Below are 20754 nucleotides of genomic sequence, written 5' to 3'. Positions count from 1 at the left end.
TGTTGTAACATAAATTTATTTCTGAATAATTTGCGACAATAAGAACTACTGTACAGAAGAAACTTCATCACACTGTTACAACTCAGTCAAGTTATTTGTGCTTTTTAGGATAAGTAAATATTTATTCTATCACAGCAAAATGTTTACATACTGACAACTAATGGTATTTGATCTAACAATAAATACATTTTTCTATTTATTAGATCAAACAAAGTACTTTCAGTCTGGAATACTCAGCAATTTTTTTATTAACATTCAGTTTCTTGGAGGTACTGAATACCCATAACTTCCACTGATGTCTGCAGGAGTTGTGGGTATCTAGCACTTGCCAGGAACAGGTCCAAAAGCTGTCCATTCACATTTAGTGTATGTAGTAAACTCACCTTTATACTGACAGTAAAGTGACTTTTACTGTGCTGTGTGTACTGCAGAGTAGATGCAAAGTTAGCTATGTAACTTTTTATCGCATATAGATGTTGATACACTGACAATCTTTTCTTTAACATATGAGTGAAAGCACATGCAAGTGTGGAAATGAATTTAATGCTAATATATTATGGCTCTTTTGTTAAAATTTATTTAAAACTATTTCAAAATCTTCAAAAATACTTAGTGCAAAAGGATAATTTCCCAGGACATATTATGGAAGCATATACTGTGATAAGGAAAATAAACGTTCTCTTATATATTTTCTCAGGGAAATACAAGCAGAATTTCTTATAGTATTTTATTTAGGGAAACATGAAATGTGTTGTTTTTTCAAATAAGTAAATCACAATATATATGAAGTTCTTTACTATAAGTTCTTTTTCCTTTGAATTCGAAATGAATCTCTTTGGCAGATTCGAGAGAGAGTATAGTTAAATGCATAAAACTAACTGATCATTTCAGCTGCAAGATATTGTAGTTAGATCTTATCAAATAGTTATATAAATGTTTTCATAACATGAGCTATCCTGTTTCATCCAAACATTTACATCCAAAATGAGTTTCAATCCAAATGTAAATATACATGTATTTAACAATAATACTTTATTCTTGTAAATACTAAAAACAAAACTAAATGCATAATGTATATTTATGATAACACCGTCTAGTTTCTTCAGGCTGATTTTCTTCTTAATAACCCATTTATTTAAGTTAGATTAAAATTTAAATAAAATAATATGCTCTTATAAGTGCTTTTTCTAAAGATCATAGAGCACTTTACCTAAGAAAGTTACTATTAGTACCCCCTTTTTATAGCTAAGGAAACTGAGGCACGGAGGTGAAGTAAATTTCCCAAGGTCATATGGCAGGTCCGGGGCAGAGCTGGGAAAAGAACCTAGATCTCCTGATTCACAAGTCAGTGCTTCCTCCACTGGCCTGTGCTGCCTCTGAATAAAATTAAAAGGTCTCAGACTGTTTTTAAAGAGCAATATTTTGAGTGTCTAGATTTCAGTTCCTTTAGAATAAAACAATTATGGAAAAGCTTGGAAAGCAAATAAACATCTCTCAGAAGAAAATTAAATGCATTAAACAGAAATCTTTTTTTTAAATCATCTACCTGTAAAGATATAAGACCTCCAAGTTTTCTGCCCCTTTTGTAGGTTGCTGGGATTTTAAAAAATAATTATTTATCTTTCTATATTATGTATCTAGAGACACATTCTCCTAAGCATCTGGAAAACACTAGTATTCTAATAGTTAAACTGTACAGATAGTGTTTTAAAAATGAACGTTGAGTCTATAATTCCACTGCAGTTGATTAAGTTAACCAAAGGATATTAACAGAATATTCAATTACAGAAATATGTCTTGTTTTCATCCAGTCATTTTATAGTTTATTCATTTAAAAGGCAAAATTCCTCTTTTCTTAGTACAGTACACTCTAAAACACAACACGTCTCAAGTCCCTCACATGATGTAACAGTATAAGTACACCTTGATTTCACCTGGCTCAGTATACACCTGTGGAATGGACCTGTATTGTGCTAGTTGAGTTTGTATATTTGTGCTCATTTTATGTACTGATTTCTGAAAATTAGAGCGTTACACAAACCACAGCCACTTAAGCGGGACTTAAAAAGAAAAAGCTGAACATTAACAGGTTCCTTATCCCAATTCAAGAAGCCAGTCAAAGAGGCTTGGTGTTAATTCTCTGCTTTCCTCATGTAGCTTGCAGTATTGAACCACTGCACGAAAGATATCACCCACTTTCCAGGACTTCTGGTGAACTAACTGCACAACATCTAGAAACTAAATAAAAATGGTATACTTAGGGATTTGTTCAGTTGAGTTTTCTTAAGTAGTTTTCATTAAATGCACACAAACCATTCTGCAGTGTTTATCAGCATGATAAAATCATGGCCCCACTGTGCCTAACAAATAGCATTGAAATAATTTTGATTCTATCTATTTATAAAACACAGATCTGAAATCCATTTTCATTTGGCTATCTTGAATTTTGCATTTCAATTCAAAGAACCCACATAATGTACAAGATCCAGATTGTGATCTCAGTGACACTAATTAAATCAATAGTAACTCCTGTGTAATCAAGTTAGTCCCTGCAATGTAACTTTAAGCCTGAGAAAGAAATGCAACCATCTTTGATATTGGTAACTCAGTGTCAGAATAATGGTATTGTAAATGTTGAGAATTGAGAGTGCCAATATGAAGAGCTTATATTTGAAGTAAAATATATTTGTTCATTACCATCATCACTGGTCTTGTTATGTTGCATTTCATTTAGTCTTGAACAGCTGGAAAATCCTACATTGTGTCCACTTTTGTACTTAATAATGGGCTTCATAATGTCATGCATCTGGTCCCATCCTTTCTTTGGCTTGGAAATGAAAATCAAAGCTTTTCATTTCCTTGAGTTTCACAATCAATAACTAATTAGGTTCCTCTGTATACAGCCTCCAGTTTTAAACCGCACGAGAAAATATTGCATATCTGCAGCTAGGGTAGCTGTTTGCCATTTTTATGCTGCACCCTAAACTTTTAATATGTATTTTAATACTATTTAATAGTTGTGCAATCTCCAGAAGCAGCATTGTAGTCAGGATATGCTTCATTATTCTTTAGTGCATTTTAGCAATTGAATTAACTGTTCGCAAAAGCAGATGGGTAAAGCTGACAGCTGCTTTTTAATAAGATGCAATTTGGACAGTTGCTGCTGAATGCATTTTAAATTATGTTTATGATTCCCAAATGCATGTACTCAAGAAATACCAAACAATATCTCTGCTACATAAAATGATCTACTTATAGAAATTATTTTAAAAGTCCAAAATATTGAAGTCAATAATTTTTCTTCATTAATATATTTAAATACTCTAACACTTTCATGGAGTTTGTCACGCTCCATGGAAAATGGACAGTGTGAAATGGCAATCTGTGAGCCGCTCCAACCCTTTAGTATAAGGAACAGCCCCACTGTATCTGAGGGGCTACAGCTTTTGAGGGCATTTGGGGCTTCTGTGTTGATCTCAGTGATTTGGTGGCTTGAAATAACATTACAGATGCATTTAAAAGGTCTTTGAAATCTGCATGCTTCTCCATTGGAGCTATGCTTTCAAGACAGTGGGTAGTACGGTGGTATGTAAGGTTTGATTAGTAGTAAAGGGCCCAGTTCTACATGCCCTACCACCATTTTGTTATTCCGTTTGGCAGGAATTCCCGATGTCCATGGGACTTCACAGAACCCTTCAGTAAGCCTCATTTCTGAAGTGACAGATTTGCCATTGCAAAACTGGTTCAGTTGGAAATGCTGACTCTAGTAATACAGTGGTGACTTTAAGTTTTAACTCGGGTGCCCTGGTGGACAGCCTGCTGATAATAAGTTAACAGATATATTAGCATAGTTTATTTTGCAACATAAGCAATATAAGGGTCACACTGAATCTTCACAGAACACTTCCCTACATATTTGAGCATGGTGGGTCAAATTCTTCAGTACACTGGAGCCCTGTATACCAATTCCACCAGCCCAAGGATAGTCTGAAGTCAATACATCTGGCCACAGTAAAAATCTTTGTGTGTTAGAGCTGCCATGGCCTGTTCAGGGCAACACTGTGTTCCAGCTATTCTCAGGTATAGGAATCTTTGGGCAGCACAGCAAACTCAAACAAGTGAGATTTCTAACTTGTATTGGGGGCTGAAGCAGAGAGAGGAGGCCAGAACAGGCCCATGTCAAATTCTGCTCCTGCTGTCATTAACATCAGAGGGGTTGAGGTTCTGCTAAACAGGTTTAAGTGGGCCCTAAGCAGTAAGTAAGACTTTGTTTGTATACTGGAGTGATCAATCACCAATTTGTTAAACTCCACATAACATTTGACACTACCCCCTTTGTTAAGCTTTTTTTGACTAATAGTGTCTGAATTTAAGCAGCTGTCCCTGATATGGCTGACATCAGGATGTGCATTCTAATTGCTGGATAATATTTGATATTTTTGAAGTAGTGTGATTTAAATTGGTGATTATTCATTTGTGCAGCTGCTGGTGTGCACTCAAACTAATGGGGCATTTAAATAATCTCAACTCATCTCTGGTAGACAGCAGCGCTACAACTATTCTAACAAAGATCTGTTGCCATTAAATCTACTCTTAAGACCATTTCAGTGACTTCAATACAATCAAATTTGTTTAAAAGCTTTTGAGCTTAAAAAACACTGATGTCCATGCCCAGGAAACAAAAATACTACCTTTTCAATCCTATTTTCCTGAGATTTCTTGAAGTAGATGGTTGGGATTCCAAGTTCAGAGGCAGCTATCCACTGAAGTGTTGCTCTGAGCTCTGCATCAGGGTACTCTGGCTCCAGATCAAAGTTGATCACTAACAGATCCTTTTGACAATTGGATGTCCCCACTGACAGCCCAGAGGTGCTTTCTGAAACACAGTCATGATAGCATTACTTTTATTAACCTCAAATACTCTGTGGCAAGTCAGATGCCAGTGCTACAGTTGAAACAGTTCAGCTTACCCTCTGTGTTCTCTGGCTGTTCTTTAAGGAACATTTTTTCTTCTATTAATTCACTTCAGGGGAAAAAACAAGAAAACCTGTTAGTAATATTTTGGAACAGTAAAAGTATAGTTTCATGCAAGGTGAGGTGGCATATTTATCTTATAATGCACAATTTGAATCCATAATATTACAAAGATGATAAAATATATAAATGGAAAAGATACAGCAGGGTACTGTATCTCACAACAGTTTCATCAGGGCTCTGGACACTACACAATACTACTACAAGAGTACAGTGAACTGTTTGCAGTGTATAATCTACATCACCCTTCTTTAAGTTTGACAGTATATCTTTATGGTTGATAGTTGTGTTATCTTGATGGGAAACTGCAAGCCCTGTGATTTGGTGAAGTACTGTACTTTCTACATGTGTACCTTTCGATGTCGCATTCTGCTGTAATTGCTTTCCTGTACTCTCTCTGTCTGTCATAGTTGGATGTAATAATAATGCATTAGTACCTCCAGCTGCTACCTTCTAGGATTTTAGTTCTGTTCCGATAACTGGATTATATTAAAATCATCCAAAAATCTCAAGCAATCTATACTTTGTATGTTGCATTATAGCAGACAAACTCCAGTACAGTGTCAGAGATCTGCTTTTTCCTGCCCTCCTTTTCTGAGAAGGCCATGCACATCTACATACTGCAGAAGGCTGTCAATCTGGTAATGATGCTACTGATTTTTCTAGTATTCCTAGAGGTTTAGCAACCACTCACTACATAAGCTTCCATTTGTCTCATCAATCAAGGAGAGTTAAACATTGGAGACTTTGGCTGCTATTATGGAAGAACAGTATTATCTGCCCTTTGGGCCCCTACAGTCTGTAAATGGCATGATGGAATCTGAAGGCATAACTATGGGTTCTTGCATCGGATCCCATTCTGCTATATGGCTGGTGCAGGGAGATCCTGGGACTGACAGGTAACAAGCTTGGCTGTTGGGGAAACACACCATGAGCTCCCTGGCTGGGAGCCCTGATCATCTGGACTCTGAGAGATGTTGGGTTGAAGTGTCTGCATGCAGCAGCCAGCACTCCATGGTGTTGAGGGAATGGAGTACATGTTTTACTAAGGCTAGCAATCACAGCTGCAACAAAATATTTATGACTTTACAGAAATATTACTGTCCAGTGTGTTTATCAAAAAAGTTACAATTTCTGATAGCAAGAGAAGCTACGGCTGCAGGATGGTGTCCCTGAGATGAAGATAGGCTACAAACCATTAATGGGTTGTTAGAAATGTTGGGGGTCAGGGTTGTGGGGAGGTGGTCACAGTGACTTCACACTGTACCATGTTTTCTGAATGATATACAGTATACTTACTTCCACAGGTGTTACTGCATCACACCATCTACTAGCAGGTCATACCATGTTTCAGGGTACCAGAATCTTTAGGCAGGTACTTGCACATCTCTCTCTCATTTTATTCCTATTGAGCAAGGTTGGTAGAAACATGCCCAGAGACGGCAGACAAGGAGTATCTTGGGCCAAATGATCACTTTTTTTTAAAAAGAAGCTTGGTGTTTCTCTTTCTTCAACTTAAATTGGCTCTATTGTACTTAATCTTACAACTGTTACAATAAGCCCTGAGTAATAGTTGCAAAGTTTCCTAGCGAGGAGTGCCCACCCAAGGGAAGTGGATATCTCAGTTTCACCTTTAAGCAAAGCACATGGTGGCGATGTAGCTCCTTGAGACATCCACATGGAACAGCTTTACTATAGGCTGATATGGCCAGTCTGCAGTAAGCTATCTGCATGTACATTTATCGAAGATTAACAACTGCTGAGGCAGCAGGTTAGAAGCACAGTTATTACAGGTTTGGCACATTCTGTATGATATAAATTATTTTCAGCTGACATTAGAATAGTACTTCTAAATACCAGACTTCATTTTCGTAGCTACTTACTTAATCATGGGAGAAGATGGCATGTTTTCCTGATAAATTTCCAGGTCCATAATGCCAAGACTGCTAGTTGTACTGCTGTTGCCATTGCTGACAAAGCAAAAGTTTAAATATCAGTGTCAACCTCCACCCCTACATGTGTCCATACATTTTCTAATATGCAAGGAGAAGTCAATGGGCTCCTCCCCCCAGAATTCAGAGCTACAGCTTTGACCCCAGATTCTACAAAATCAGGGCATGCAACTCCAATCATGCTCAACAAATGATTCCCAAGAAAAAGGGCACTGACATGTTTAAAATAATATGAGACTTTTCTTAAATTACTCCTGGATGAGTCATGCATCTACTGATGCTGTGATATGAAAAAAAAAGATGGACTCAGGTTTTTTGTTAATAGTTTATGCAGTGATATGTGAATTTCAATCCAACTCCTAGCCTTTAATAGGAAAAAAAACCTGCATGAGTTCTTGTACAAGATGACTAGCAAGTGGTTAGAGATGTCTTTGACACACCTGCAGAGATTCAGATACCGCTGAACGTGGTGTTTTAAGGCAAGATATGTGACTACCTGTCTTACTGTTTACCTGCTGGGGAAGCCATGCCCATACTATAAGCGACTGTTTCAGTGTAGTAATCAAACCATCTGAATACTGCAGAAAATCTGATGGAACCTAGAGATACAATGGTAACCTCTTACCTTCCTGGCCAGTATGAAAGACAGAGATTTCAACTAAAGCTGCTGTTTTCATCAAGGGCAATAGCATTTAGAAGTTCTCTCTGGCTACGCTGCAAGAATTAAATTCTTACTCTCAGCTTGTCTGGAATAATAATACCTGTTCACCTTATGACACTGCCATGAATCACACAATAGAGTATATATGATTGACACAACTATATGACCAATATGTGATTTATTTACTGAACCTAGTGTGTATTACACTTTTACACTTGTGATCTGTATGCAATTGAACTACTCTATTTTAACTAAGGCTACTAACATTACAGTTGCTCACTTTGCTGTGAGAAAAACATAGTACCTCTCCATCAAGTTTTACAAAGTCAGTGTGTCAATGCTCGGTGCATTGTGGCTTGCTATATTGATTTTTTAGTGCAAAGAGCCATGAGGCACAATATATTAGATCGCCCACGCTGAAGAATCTACTAATAGCTGCCACTGCATACATGATGAGATGAACATTCACCCAGACTAATATACACAGCTATGCTCAAGTGTTCAGTTAACCAACAATGCCATACAACTTTCATGCATTCTCTTCCTTTTCTCATTACAATGCAGTGTGTTTCTCATGTCTTCTACAGGGCTTAGGAGACTGACATGACTGATTGGCAACATTTTAAACTTGATCTCAAGAGTCTGTGAAAAAATCCTGCCAATAGGAAATCTTTAAATGGCTAAGGTTAGGCAGATTGTATAAATCTATTTCACTAAGTCTGTGTCCCGCAAAGCAGTCTCCTACTCAAGCATTCTGCAGAATAGAAAAACTTCTTGTCTCTTATGCAGGACTAGTCACAATCTAGCCATAATTTTCAATTTTGTGCTCATCCCAATCAGAAGCTCTAGACTACATCATAGAATGTCAAATGACCCCAGCAGATGGTGGCAAACAGCAACAGATAAATCACTTCAAGGTGTGCAGTAATTAGCTTGTCTGATGGCCCTTTCACTATAATGGTTATCAGGAAGTTGCTTGGGATTGAGTAGTTGCTTCTTTGTATGATTCCAACTACTAATGGGTACAATGTCATGGTTAATAAGAGTGATATATAATGCAAAAAGAAAAACCAGAAACAAAAAACCCCAACATCCTGCAGCCTATCCATTTTTGGAACATTTCAACTACACCTTGAGTCTGTGCTTTGCATATTCAAACCTTTAACTTGGTGGTTAGCTCCTACTGTACATCAAACACTGACAGAAATTAGGTACCTCAGGGATCTCTCACTGAGTTGTAAGTAGCTACTTGTATCATCAGGATTATCCTCATCATTCACTAGCTGAGACCAGCTGCCCATGCTTTCATCACTGCTGCTGAGAGGGTTTGGGAATTCTTCAGCTGTTTTTGTTTCCACCACAGTTTCAGCATCTGTTCCATTCCTAATACTAATGCTGGCAAGGTTAAAAAGCAAGGCATTACTGAGATGTTAAGTATATAACACAAGCAAACCTAAGCTAGAATTTCTAATTTTCAGATAATGTTGAGCTGTGTCTTATTGTTCTTGATTTTCAAAAAAGCCAGAGCAGGAAGGTATTTCAGGCAGATTCAGATTTGCAGTTGTCTATGGTGGGATACCTGTACAACACTGTTTTATCCTCACATCAGTGTAGATTCAGGTTATGTTCCTCATAGAGTGCTGAATCACAGCAGTGCAAACTCGTGGGAGATCAGAGTCAAGCCCTCAGCTTGTGCACAAAATGAAGCTAAAAATATGGAATAACATTCCATTTAAAAAGTCCTTTTACTATTCCTGTAAATACAAACACAAAACAAACTGGGTCTTCCAATTTGTTGGGAATAATATTTCTCCGGAAGATTTTGTTTAGGCTACAAATCAAAGTCACATTTGTCTCGGGATAAACCATTTTATTCCAGGATGAAATATAATCATTCAGGTTAAAAACAAATGTTGCATTTGATTCAGTTCTGATTAATCCCAATCAAAACCTAGGACTGGCATAGCCCTTTACACATGCAGTTTGTCTCTGGAATGAATGACAATTAACTTGATTTGGCCACAATTATTCCAGGAAAAAGAGTTATCTTGGATATTTCACAGGTACTTGAAGTGGAAATATGGATTTGTACATCTGCAGGATCCCAGGATAAAAGGCTTTTTCCTGGGATAAATCTGATGTCTATTTTTACCCTCAGACATCTGTGTCCATTGTCCTGAGATAAATTCTAAAATGTTCCTGGAATAAGAAGTACTAACAGTTTAGCCTGAGACACTGCAAAGTGCATCTGAATCATTATCCCAAGATTGCATTACTGAACCCATGGCAGAAAAATGGCTATGCATTCTGCCACTCACTAAACCCTGATTAAAAGGATGGTGGGTGTACACACCCATTTCGGGATATTTCTGTTCTGAGATAAATACAAGCACAACTTGTTGAGGGACAAATGCAATGTCTGTTCCTAGCCATGTAGAAGGAACTGCCATATTACAGAATATGTGGTACTGTATTACAGCATGATGAAATTCTCTAATCATAAATTAGCTATTTAAATTCACATGTGCAAATATGTGCTTGTCTGGCTAGAGAAGAAAGTGGATGAAATTTACACTATGCATTGCCCGAGATATACTCTGAATGCCCTTACTTTCCTTTGAATAAATCTTAGTACTTATACAATATAGAATGTTATACTTTCAAAGCACTGTATAAATATTAATTTTTTTCATTATTTTCAGAATTTTAAAAATTTCTGAAACTAAAAAAGTACCACTTTTTATACATTAACTTTAAAAAAATCCTTTTTTAAACAACAAAGTGTACAACGCAGATACAGACTGAATCTACATTTAGGTCAAATAAAAATCTGTGGAAAGTAATACTAGTATGATAAAAAGCAATATTAACATATTTCAGTGTGAAATTATATCAAAATTAAGGTTAAATATGGATCCCATTTCATCTTAAATAGCTCTATGGGACCTTTAATTGGAAAATGAATGTTTTAATCTGATATTTACATTCATATCCCTAAACCTATCTGATACTGAAAGTGCAGAAGCATTGTGCAAAGCCATCTTATGAGTTCTAACTACTGACTGCTACTACCCAAAAATTCTCTTATATGTTTGCCAACATAAATTGTTCTGGATTGTTTAAAACAAAACATCTTGGTTACATAAACCAAATGTAGCTACAGTTTTGCTCAGTAGTGCAGTCCCCAACTTTTGAACAAAACTTGGCCATTTCAAAAACACACGCAAATCCCTATAATGTTCAACCTTCAGGGCAGTATTGTTTCTATTTACAGGAAATTAGTACAATAAAATTAACAAAAACTTTCATAATGAAGGATCACAAAGTGCTTAACTTCCTATTTATAAACAAATCTCATGGAAACCCAGCCAGCTCTTTTTTTGGACAGTGATTGATTGCATGAAGCACAGAGGCAGGTGAAGGGAAAATTCAACCATGGACTGTGTTACAGCTACCTCTGAAGCATGCCTAGGAAACACCTTCTTTTCCAATAGGATGCCTGTGTATATCCAGAATCATATTTAAGTTCTTTAGTCACACGAACTGTTGCTGCTTTAACTCCTGTCTGTTCTGAATAGCTAACATGCCTTAGAAAGTATGCACATTAGATTAATAGGGCAAACATTTTGTCTTTGCTTGCACCTGTGTAACTCTAATAAAAGAGTATGTGGTTGTATAGGTGTTGCTGATTAGAAAAAAAACTAACACAATGGCTTCAGGAACGGAACTGAGGTGTAACTAAATTGAACTCCAGGTACATTCTAACTGCTGCCTCTTTTCATTTTCTAGCCCAGTGCTCCGTCTTTCCCCTCACTTTGTCTAATGCAGTGGTTCTCAACCTTTTTTGGACTCCAGGCACCCCTCACCGGACTCAAGGCACTCTATAACTTTTGTGAATTAAGTGATACCCAATTTCAAAACTAACGTATATATTACAGTGCTTATCTCCTTGAAGAGGAACTGGGCAGTGGGTATAGAGGACTGCTCAGAGGCAAGTACAAGCCTGAGCCCTGGCACCTTGGTTGATAATTGCTCGACTACTGCTATGCTACCACTTTTCCAGAGTGTAACCAATAGATTTGGATAAGATGCCTAGCCTTGTGGCCCCTTATACTGAGGGTGAAAGATCACTCAAAAGTTTCACTACCCTGGAAGAGATTAATTTGGCTTGGGATAGAATGAAACACCATTACTGACATCTGCTCCTGCCTTGCTACCTCACTTAGGACAGCTTCTGAGAAGTTCCTGTGCCAATGCTGGAGATGAAGCTGAGAGTCAGCAAGTGCAGTGGACTGCAAAGAACAAAACCTACCTCATTTGCTTGGTTCACCAACCAGGTTCATACTTATGGGCACCCATACACATGCCTGATGCCTTCTCTGACACATGCTAATTACAATATGCCAGAGCAGACCCGATTAATCTAAATAGCGCTCTAATTAGAACGCTCCAGCAGCCTTTGCGTTTCATGTATTCCGCATCCCATACATCAAAATGGTGGTGGGGGGTGTTTTAAGTAAAGCTCATTGATTGACCTTTAGTTAAAGCACCCCTGCCGCCATTTTGAAGTGTGAGATGCTGAATACACAAGACATTGCAGGCATTTTAATTAGAGCTCCTAAGACCTGCTCTAGTTAACACCCCCTCCCACCCCGAGCACATGTAAAGATGCCCTATGGCGTTATGTTGTGTAGACATAAAACTTTTGACCACCTCTACCTATACCCAGTCATCCTAAAACAGCATTCAGCCTGCTTGCTGAACAGGGAGAGAGGACACAGTAGTAACACATATCCTTTATTACCATGTCAGCCACATCTAATATTTAGCTCTGATTTTCCTATTGATGAGTGTCTTTTCTAGTTAAGCAACTGGAAACTACAACATAAAAATTTCATACTAAAAGATAATTCTTTCCTCATTGATCCTACAGTTTTGCTGCATGTGGAAACCCCTTTGGAATTGCAGGGAGTTCTGGGTGTGTGGAGAGTGACAGGATCAGGTGTCGTGTGTTACCTGCACGCTTCCTTTACAGCTACTCAGACGTGCTACATTTCCCCCCACCCTGAGTATTTTTCTTCACCTGTTGCATGAACTAACAAAACATGAAACAACTCTTTTAGAAAGAGTTACCTTAGGTATTGAGAGCTAGTGAAATAATACCGCTTTTCTTCTCGGGCTTTTAAACAAGTAGACTTGAATGAATGTTGCACTTTGCTGTTTTTTCAAAGCCTGCAACAGTCTGTATCTCTTGAGAACATGGAAGTGCATGCTCAGTGCTTTGCATGGCAGATCTGTATATCAATCTAGGAGTATATCTACTCCACAAGCACCTTTTCTGTAAATTTCACATAAGCACATTGAGAACTGTTCACTAAAGGCACTAAGAAAACACTGCATATTTGTCTTAGAGCAGAAGAAAAAGCCATTATCCAAAAGTTTCCTAAGTTACTGAGAGGCAGAAAGCCATGATTCCAGCCAGATTGGTTTCTTAATGAATCCTATTACAAGCTGGCTGTGCTTGAAGCAAGAGTCACTGTTAGTAGGAGTCAGCATGATAGAGCAGAGGCAGTATGCTAATTATCCACATAACAGGGGTGTGCACATGCTTTTCCACTTCAATATAGAGCTCTGCCTAGGAGCCAAAACACAGCCGTTTATTTGTGGGGGGGGGGAAAGCAAGTATTTAATCCAATAGTTTCTACCATTAGCAATGATAACCTAAGATACTATGATGCTTCCATATGACAGTGACTGCCATTTCAGCTACTAGTCAAGAAGTTAGGTTGCAGAAGAAACCTGGCTAAAATAGATAATACTTCGAGGGAGAGTGAGTGACCACTGCTATAAACATTGCCCCATAATGCAGCAGGACTTTTTTTCTAAATGGAGAAAGTGGCAGAGGTAGGGTTCTAAAGAGAGTGCAGTTGCAGTAGGATGGGGTGTGCTAAAACATGGATGTGTATAGACATTCAACTAGTAGGCATTGCCCATGCTAAAGGAAAAATCATGCCATTCTAAAGCGAACAATGTTAGCACTGTGCTGTAGGTTTTCGTTTGTTTGTTTCTCTAGGATGTTGTAATAACACTTTATCCTGAACAGATTAATGCATAGTTAACTTATGGAATTCATTGCCACAGGAGCTGGTGGAGGTAGACAGCATAGCCAGGTTCAAAAAGGGACTCAATAAATTCATGGATGATAGACCTATTAATGGCTATTGAACAGTATGGTTGGAGATGTTTCCGCTGACATTTCCAAACCAATAATGGTGGATGCCAGGGATAGATTATTCTAGAGATATCCAGTGCAATGGTCTCCCTGCCTAGATCTACTTCTGCCTCTGTCGGACTGAGAATACTGGGCTGGATGTACTGTTGGTCTGACCCAACATGTATGCATACCGTTGGTCTGACCCAGAGGTATTCTTAAATTGGAAAAGGTAGGATTCTTTCACTAGAAGCTGATTTTTACTGTTAGAGTTAAAAAGAAAGCAAAGCGTTAACTTGTTCTGTCACTCACCTGCTATTCATTAAGCAGCCTGAAACCACATGCTTCCCAGAAGATGCTTCTGGAGGCTTTTCTTTGTTGGCATGTTGTTTAGCTTTTCCACAGGGGATGCTACTAGAAGTTAATGGCTCTGGGTCTTTATCCAGGTCTTCTCTTTGATCAATTTCTATCTGAATCAAAGGGACATCCCTTGGGCAAGGAAAGGAGCTTATGTGGCTTAAAGCAGGGGATCCAGGGTTTGTAATATGTTCTTTTTTCCCATCTAAATGTATTCTGTCCCTTGGTGGTTTTGAGTGACCTTGTGTTACACTTGGGAGATGTCTGTTTTCTGTGACATGTTCTCTGCTTGTATGTTCAAATGAATCTTGATGGACAGCAATTAAAGTTTTCCCACTTTTGACAATATTTGCAGCCAGTCTATTTGCATACTGTTCTACATGCGGTGGGGAATCACTGGAAAACTGATCAGGATCTGTAACCTCTGTATCGTCCACTATAATTTTGTTCTTACGCATTAGTGATTCAATTGAGCTTGCCCACGTCTCATGAATTAACATGTCAGTTATCTGGTCAGTCCTACATCTTTGGTATAGGCATGAATCTGACTTGCAAAGACCTGAAGAAGATGCAGTACTGACTTGTATGCTTAAGGAATCCAAGTGACTGCTGTGGGCAAAGCCATCTAAAGAGTTTGCCTTGACTGGGGCATTCACTGTTAGCCTGGACCCTGATGATCTGCTGTCTGGCACAGAAGATTGTCTAAAACAAAATGGTGTTCGCAGAGGAGGTGGTAGCAGACTGCTACTCCAGTCTCTTGAACTCCTGGTGGAAGATAAATTATCTTTATTTTCCTTTTCAAGTTCTCTTAGCATGTACCTATAAAATTCTTCTGTTATGCTTTCTGTGCTAGACTGCTTGGATGGGCAAGTAGGCCTTACGTTGAGGTGGCCGTTTTTCCTGGCTACCTGTTGCAAGGCAGAAGTTAAGATGTTGTTTGCATTTTTCCCTGCATAGTAGTCCAGTAACAAATCAAACCCTCTTCCTTCATTTTCCATCTGATTTACCATAAATCTTGAAAATTCATCTGTAATGCTTTCACAGCTAGACTGCTTGGAGACAGAGCTGGTCTGACTCACTGGCTGGCCTAAAGTATTCACTGGGCCCAGCATATTCAAAAAGCTCTTGGAGTCTGAATCCTCCTCTGGTATGCTCTCACAGCTTGAGGCCTTACCTCTGCTCCACCTTTCACAGTAAAGTCTGTTCCTGGGATGATTTGGACCCTGCCAGACATTATCAACCATGGACAATTCAGTTAAATTCATAATTTTAGCAGCCACTTCATTTGCAAAGATATTGACAGAATCTGGGGTGTCTTCAAGGTTTATAGATTCATCCACTACCCTGTTCATCAGTCTTTCCTTTAGCTCAGGGTGCTCATCTGTTTTTCTTTTGATCTCACTAAGCCTAGGTGGCCTGTGCTTCCTAACAACTGAGCCATTAGGCTGAGTATCCTTCTTTCTTTTTATGGTTCTGCATGATAAACTTTGGGTCACCAGATACTCATTTCCTCTTTTCCATGCACAGAACCAGGGTTGCTTGCCATTTGAATTTTCAAGGCAAATGGCAGCTATTTCCGTTGCCATAGAGACCACCGTTTCTGCCAATTCTTCTGCAAAATCTGTTATGCAGTATTTATCCCTTGACTGTTTTACCTGTAGCATGGACTGCGAAGGAAGCAAGATATGGTTACCTAATAAAGACACATTAACTTGGACTTCATTGTTCAGCACGTCGTCGTACTTAACTTTATCCTGACTTTCTCTATTCACAATGGCATCAGAAAATAGCTGTTCTTGAACACCGTGTCTGCATTCATTGGCTCTAAGTGTGTTATCTCTGTCTGAAAAAGATCTGAGATCTTTTTTCTTTTGGTTGTTACTCGGATTTGGGGATTTGTAGCAATCTCTTGTGGTTCTTTTCAGATATCTTTTTTTGGGGGATGTTCTTGCAACCAGCGAATTTTGCCCACGGATTCTACCTGGCAGGTCTGACTGTAGTGTAGCACTTTTCATGCTATTTGCCACTATTTCACTCTCACTAACTCTCGTATTTGGTATGTTACTATTGTCTCTATCAGCAGTAGCACTGTAAGGGGTACTAAGCGGGTAGCGGTTAGAGTGATCTGGAGATTTCTGTGATGCTTGATTAGCTGTTGTCTGTCGGCTTTTTGTTTCTGTATCTTTTTCTCTACTTGAATCCTCAGAAAAGAGAAGTGAACACTCATCAACCTGTGCAATATCGCTCATCTTCTTGCATGTGAAATATATCACATTAAAAAGCAGTTCATTTGCAGTTTCCATAAAAATGTCATATGCATTTGATTTACTATCTGGTCTAGGGTGTAGCTGCCTCTTCTTTTTAACTTCCTCGACAGAATGCCTCAGAATGATGTTGGATAAGTTTTGTGCAAGCTCGTCACTCATCATTTCATCCACACGTGAAATCTGCGGGCTTGTGGCAGTTTCTATAATTCTCCCATTGATGGATTCCATAAAGTCTCCTATATTTTTGTATGTATTGGGCTTTGTTAAAATTATGGATGCCTCTTTGAGGAGTGCCTCTGCAATGCTATCATTCAGCTTCTCCATGCTGCTTCCTATGGCTATGCTACAATGGAGTGTAATAGCTGCAGAGGCCTCAGCTGCAGACAAGAGTCCACTTGAAGTTACAGGGTACTTATCTTCCTTTGTTTCACTTAAACCACAGACTGCTACAGCACTTGCTACTTGAGTCATGCCGCAGAGAGCAGATGGAAATGAATATTCCAGATCTGCACAGCCATCAAGCCCTTGTGAAGATTTTGTCTGCAGCTCTTCATTATCAACTATTTCGCCCTGAGAATCTGTGCTTTCTTGTTCTCTTTTGAATCTCTCTGCAGCCTTGGGGGTTGAAATGGTTCCAATCACTGTAGCTGCACAAGCTAAAGCCACTTCCAGTGCACCCTGGCTGTTCCCATTGGAACTGTCCTCCTCCAAGTAATCTGAGACTTCAGAATTTTCTGATTCAGACCAATGGCATAGATTTGGAAAACCAGAACCAGGCCATTCTGATGTATTTTCATAACTGTCTGGACTTTGTACAATGACAATTTTTGGAAGTTCATTCCATGATCGGGATGTTGTTACATCTTCATTTGTACAAGTGGCTGAATTTAAGGAATTTCCAATGGAGATGCTAACAGCAGCCTCCTCCATAAAAGTGGGTTGAGATTGGGACAATCTAATAAACGCATCTTGTAAAACAGATTCTGCTAAATTTGTAGCATACTGTCCTGTAGTTGCTTGCTCATTTCGCAAGGGAGAGTGAGGTTTCCTTTCACATGTAATGTCCTCTGCATTTACTTTACTGTTTTGTTCTGATACTATGTCGTGCAGAGAAGTCAGTTCCTCCTTGGCCATTATGGTTAGAGATGCATCTTCAGAGGTGCACACTGGGCGAGTATTTTCAACCTCACCTGTTAAAGAATCTTCTACGCTCTTAGTACTGTGGGAGGAGCTAGCTCTTCCAGCTAAATCATTCTTCCAGTGTAGTTGCTGGATTAACTTATCCCCACTTTGTAAAAGGTGGTCTTCAGCCACAACATTCACTGCTGCTTCTGAATTCCCTAAGTTTTTAGCAGAAGCCACATTTTCTGTATCAACACAATTCTTATCGAGAGTAAATGGCAATCTGGCCTTCCTATAATGAAGATTCTCAGGTCCTTTTCCTTTATGCTTCCTGGGATCTGACACAAGTTCTGTGACATTTAGTTTTTCATGGCCTAGGGAAAAAAACCCCAATAATTAGTTTTTATTAGTAGACAACCAGCTGTCACTTTCTAAAATGCAGTTGCACTAGAGTGATTTGGACTGCATGACTGCTGCACAGACACTGTCTACCCTATCTCTTGAGCAATGATTTTAAAAAGTGTAAATTATTTTTATTTTTTTGATAATCCTTCTTCTAAACTGCAATTACATGGATGCATGAAAATAACCCCAGGTGCAATTTATGTGAGCATTACCTTGATGTTTTTTGCAGTATGGACAGTAACAGAACAGTGGAAAATTGCATTGCATTTACCATTTTTATATTCCTCAGTCTCATTCTCATCTTCAAGGTGCTCTGATGCTGTGAGGAAATCTTCTTCGATTGAAGATACTGAACAGTTTGTATCGTCCTCAGGCTTTAAGACATTGGCTTCTATCTGTAGCTGTCTCTCCTGCACAAGTTCCAGTCCAATCAGAAATTTGTTTATTTCAAAGATGATGCAGCTTGTACTGTTTTTTCTGTCCCCTCTTGCACACTGAACCAAGCAGACATCTGTCAGCCAAGAACACTAGAGGGGAAAATAATCTCCAAGAGTTAGTTAAATAAATGAGGTCCTGTTTTTTCCCCTTACTTCCCCCGCAATAAATTTCTCAGGAATAGTCAGCTGTAAAGAAGCTTGTAACATGGTTTAAAATGACATTTTCAGTTACAAACATGCTGTATCAGGATTTATCAGGTGTAAGCACCTTTATCACATCTGTATTTTACCCCCTCAGTCAGCTTCTTGTCCTGCTTTCAGTCAGTTTCTTGTCCTTTATTTGATGTGCTGCTTCATCTACTTTTGCCCGTGATGGAGTTTGCCACTCTCTGCAGTAGGTACATGCACTGCTGTATATTGCTTAAATCTTTAGGGAATAGTTTAAGGCAGTCTTAGTTCCTCCTTATGACTATTTCTGCAGATTACAAGGCAGCTGAGTTAGATGACCTATTAAAAGCTTGAATTTTAATACTATAAAATGGCTTTGATTTTGATTTTGTTCCCTGGCCTTGTGTCAGTATTTTTTAATATTTATATTACAGTTGTAGCCAGAGGCTCCAGTGGACATCAAGGCCCCACTATGCTAGGTTTTGCACATCTGCACAGTAAGAGACAATGGCAACCCTAAGTAGCTGTTGCTGAATTCTAGTGTAATGTACAGAGTCTATGTACAGACTTTCAGTTTCCACCAGGAGAATTACCATTCTCCTGGTAGAAACCAAAAGTGTGCGGACATTCAGGCTTTTTATCCCGATAGCAAATCTGGCTGCTCCAGGAGAAAAATAACAGCCACAACCAGGGTGAAATCCCTCCCAGGAGAGGTTCTCCTGGGAGACTGAATGTCTGCATGCTTTCCCTTGCCTTTCTCAGTTACTCTGATCAGGCAGATCAGCCTGGGCCCAAGTACTGTCAGGGACTCTGAGCAGGCAGGCCACCCTGACCCAACTACCTCAGCAGGCACATCTACAGTTAAGCCTCAGTTAAAGAAATCTGCCCCAGTTCAGGAGCAGTGAGCATCTCAATTGGCCGCTGGGAGTGCTGCCTATCCATTTAACACCAGCTGGGGCCTTGGGTTTGCAGGCCAGTAAACAGTTCTGCTATGGCAAGCCTCCTTGTTCCTGCATTCTGGTTCCTGACTCTGGTTTTTGACTTATTTCTGGATTTTGGCTTTGGATGTTCCTGCAGATCTGTTTCTGGCTCCTGATCCCAGCTTGGCTTTGTTTTCAGATTTTACCTTGTGGATTACCCTTTGGATTGGTACTTGGCATCTGACCCCCAGATCCTGACCCTGGACTGTTGTAGACCCTCTGATTTTTGTAATATGGCTCCTACTCTCTGAGTCAGCTCTAGGCCCCTGCTTTCCCCCAGTGGTCTGACCATTACGCCAGACCACCTACACCCTGGTCCCTTACACATTTACCCCCTGGAGACAAGGGGGAGTGGAGCCAGGAGAAAGGCTGTCTGCCTTTCCAAGACTTGGGTCATACTAGTCTTGAGAAGGTGTAGGGGGCAGCTGCTCCCTGCTCCCATAAACTGGGTGGTGACAGGAGCAGCAGCCTTCATTCCCTGTCTCTTTTCCTGGGCAGTCCCTGGTTTGGGGAAAAGGTGAGGGACTTTGCTGCCTTCTGCCAGCTTCCCCTTGCCGCCCCATCATGCAGCTGAGTGGCAGAGCAGTGATTTAAAAGCCAGAGGCCAGGAGCACCATGGGCCTTTAAATTGCCATCCCACAGTTCAGCTGGTCTGCAGTTGGCACTTGCCACTTGACAGCCTGCCCCTTCCCAGGCAGGGGAGAGGACAGGCTGTCAACAGCTCCCCAAAGTGCCCAGGAAATGCGTCAGTAGCTCTCTAGTGCAGTGGTTCTCAATCTTTTTTGTACCAGGACCCATGTGCAACATCAATGGTCAGTCCTGACCCCTGACCCAGTAAATAGTTTAAATAGAAAACAGCCCCCTGGCCCTGCCAGTGCCCCTCACTCCCAACCCATACCCCTTCACCCCACTAGTACCCATCACTCCCAGCCCACTGCCCACCAACCCCAGGCCCTAGCACCCCAACGTGTGGGGCCGGGGGTAGGTGTGTGGGGAGGGGGGTGTGGGACATGGCGAGGGATGTGCTCCCCCAGATTTGTGCACTCATAGCGGACACAGGGCTGCAGTCTGGCTGAACCGGCATGAGCCTCTGTGGCCCAGTGGGCTGGATTCAGCACGGGAGGGTGTAGCAGGGCAGCAAGACTCATTGCTACCGTGAC

General features: G+C 39.8%; 1 protein-coding gene across 4 annotated transcripts in view; it reads right to left on the bottom strand.

Moving 5' to 3' along the window:
• SPHKAP (SPHK1 interactor, AKAP domain containing) overlaps positions 1-20754 on the bottom strand; it is a 186516-nt gene continuing 165762 nt past the window's right edge. For 2 of the 4 annotated variants that reach the window (XM_019503603.1, XM_019503605.1), the window contains exons 6-12: positions 18281-18536; positions 14171-17978; positions 8863-9042; positions 6918-7004; positions 4971-5023; positions 4692-4876; positions 1-2238 (exon numbers count right to left, since the gene is read on the bottom strand). In XM_019503603.1, coding sequence (XP_019359148.1) covers positions 2095-2238; positions 4692-4876; positions 4971-5023; positions 6918-7004; positions 8863-9042; positions 14171-17978; positions 18281-18536 — 4713 coding nt within the window. In that variant the 3' untranslated portion in view covers positions 1-2094. Of the gene's footprint in view, positions 2239-4691; positions 4877-4970; positions 5024-6917; positions 7005-7044; positions 7748-8836; positions 9043-14170; positions 17979-18280; positions 18537-20754 lie in introns of those variants that run through there. The other 2 variants (XM_019503604.1, XM_019503606.1) reach the window with 2 other exon arrangements.

Source organism: Gavialis gangeticus, unplaced genomic scaffold (assembly GCF_001723915.1).
Source record: "Gavialis gangeticus isolate Ggan-Ray unplaced genomic scaffold, GavGan_comp1, whole genome shotgun sequence".
NCBI lineage: Eukaryota > Metazoa > Chordata > Crocodylia > Gavialidae > Gavialis > Gavialis gangeticus.
Note: the sequence above shows the minus strand (reverse complement) of the source record. Positions and strands in the feature narration are given on the sequence as shown.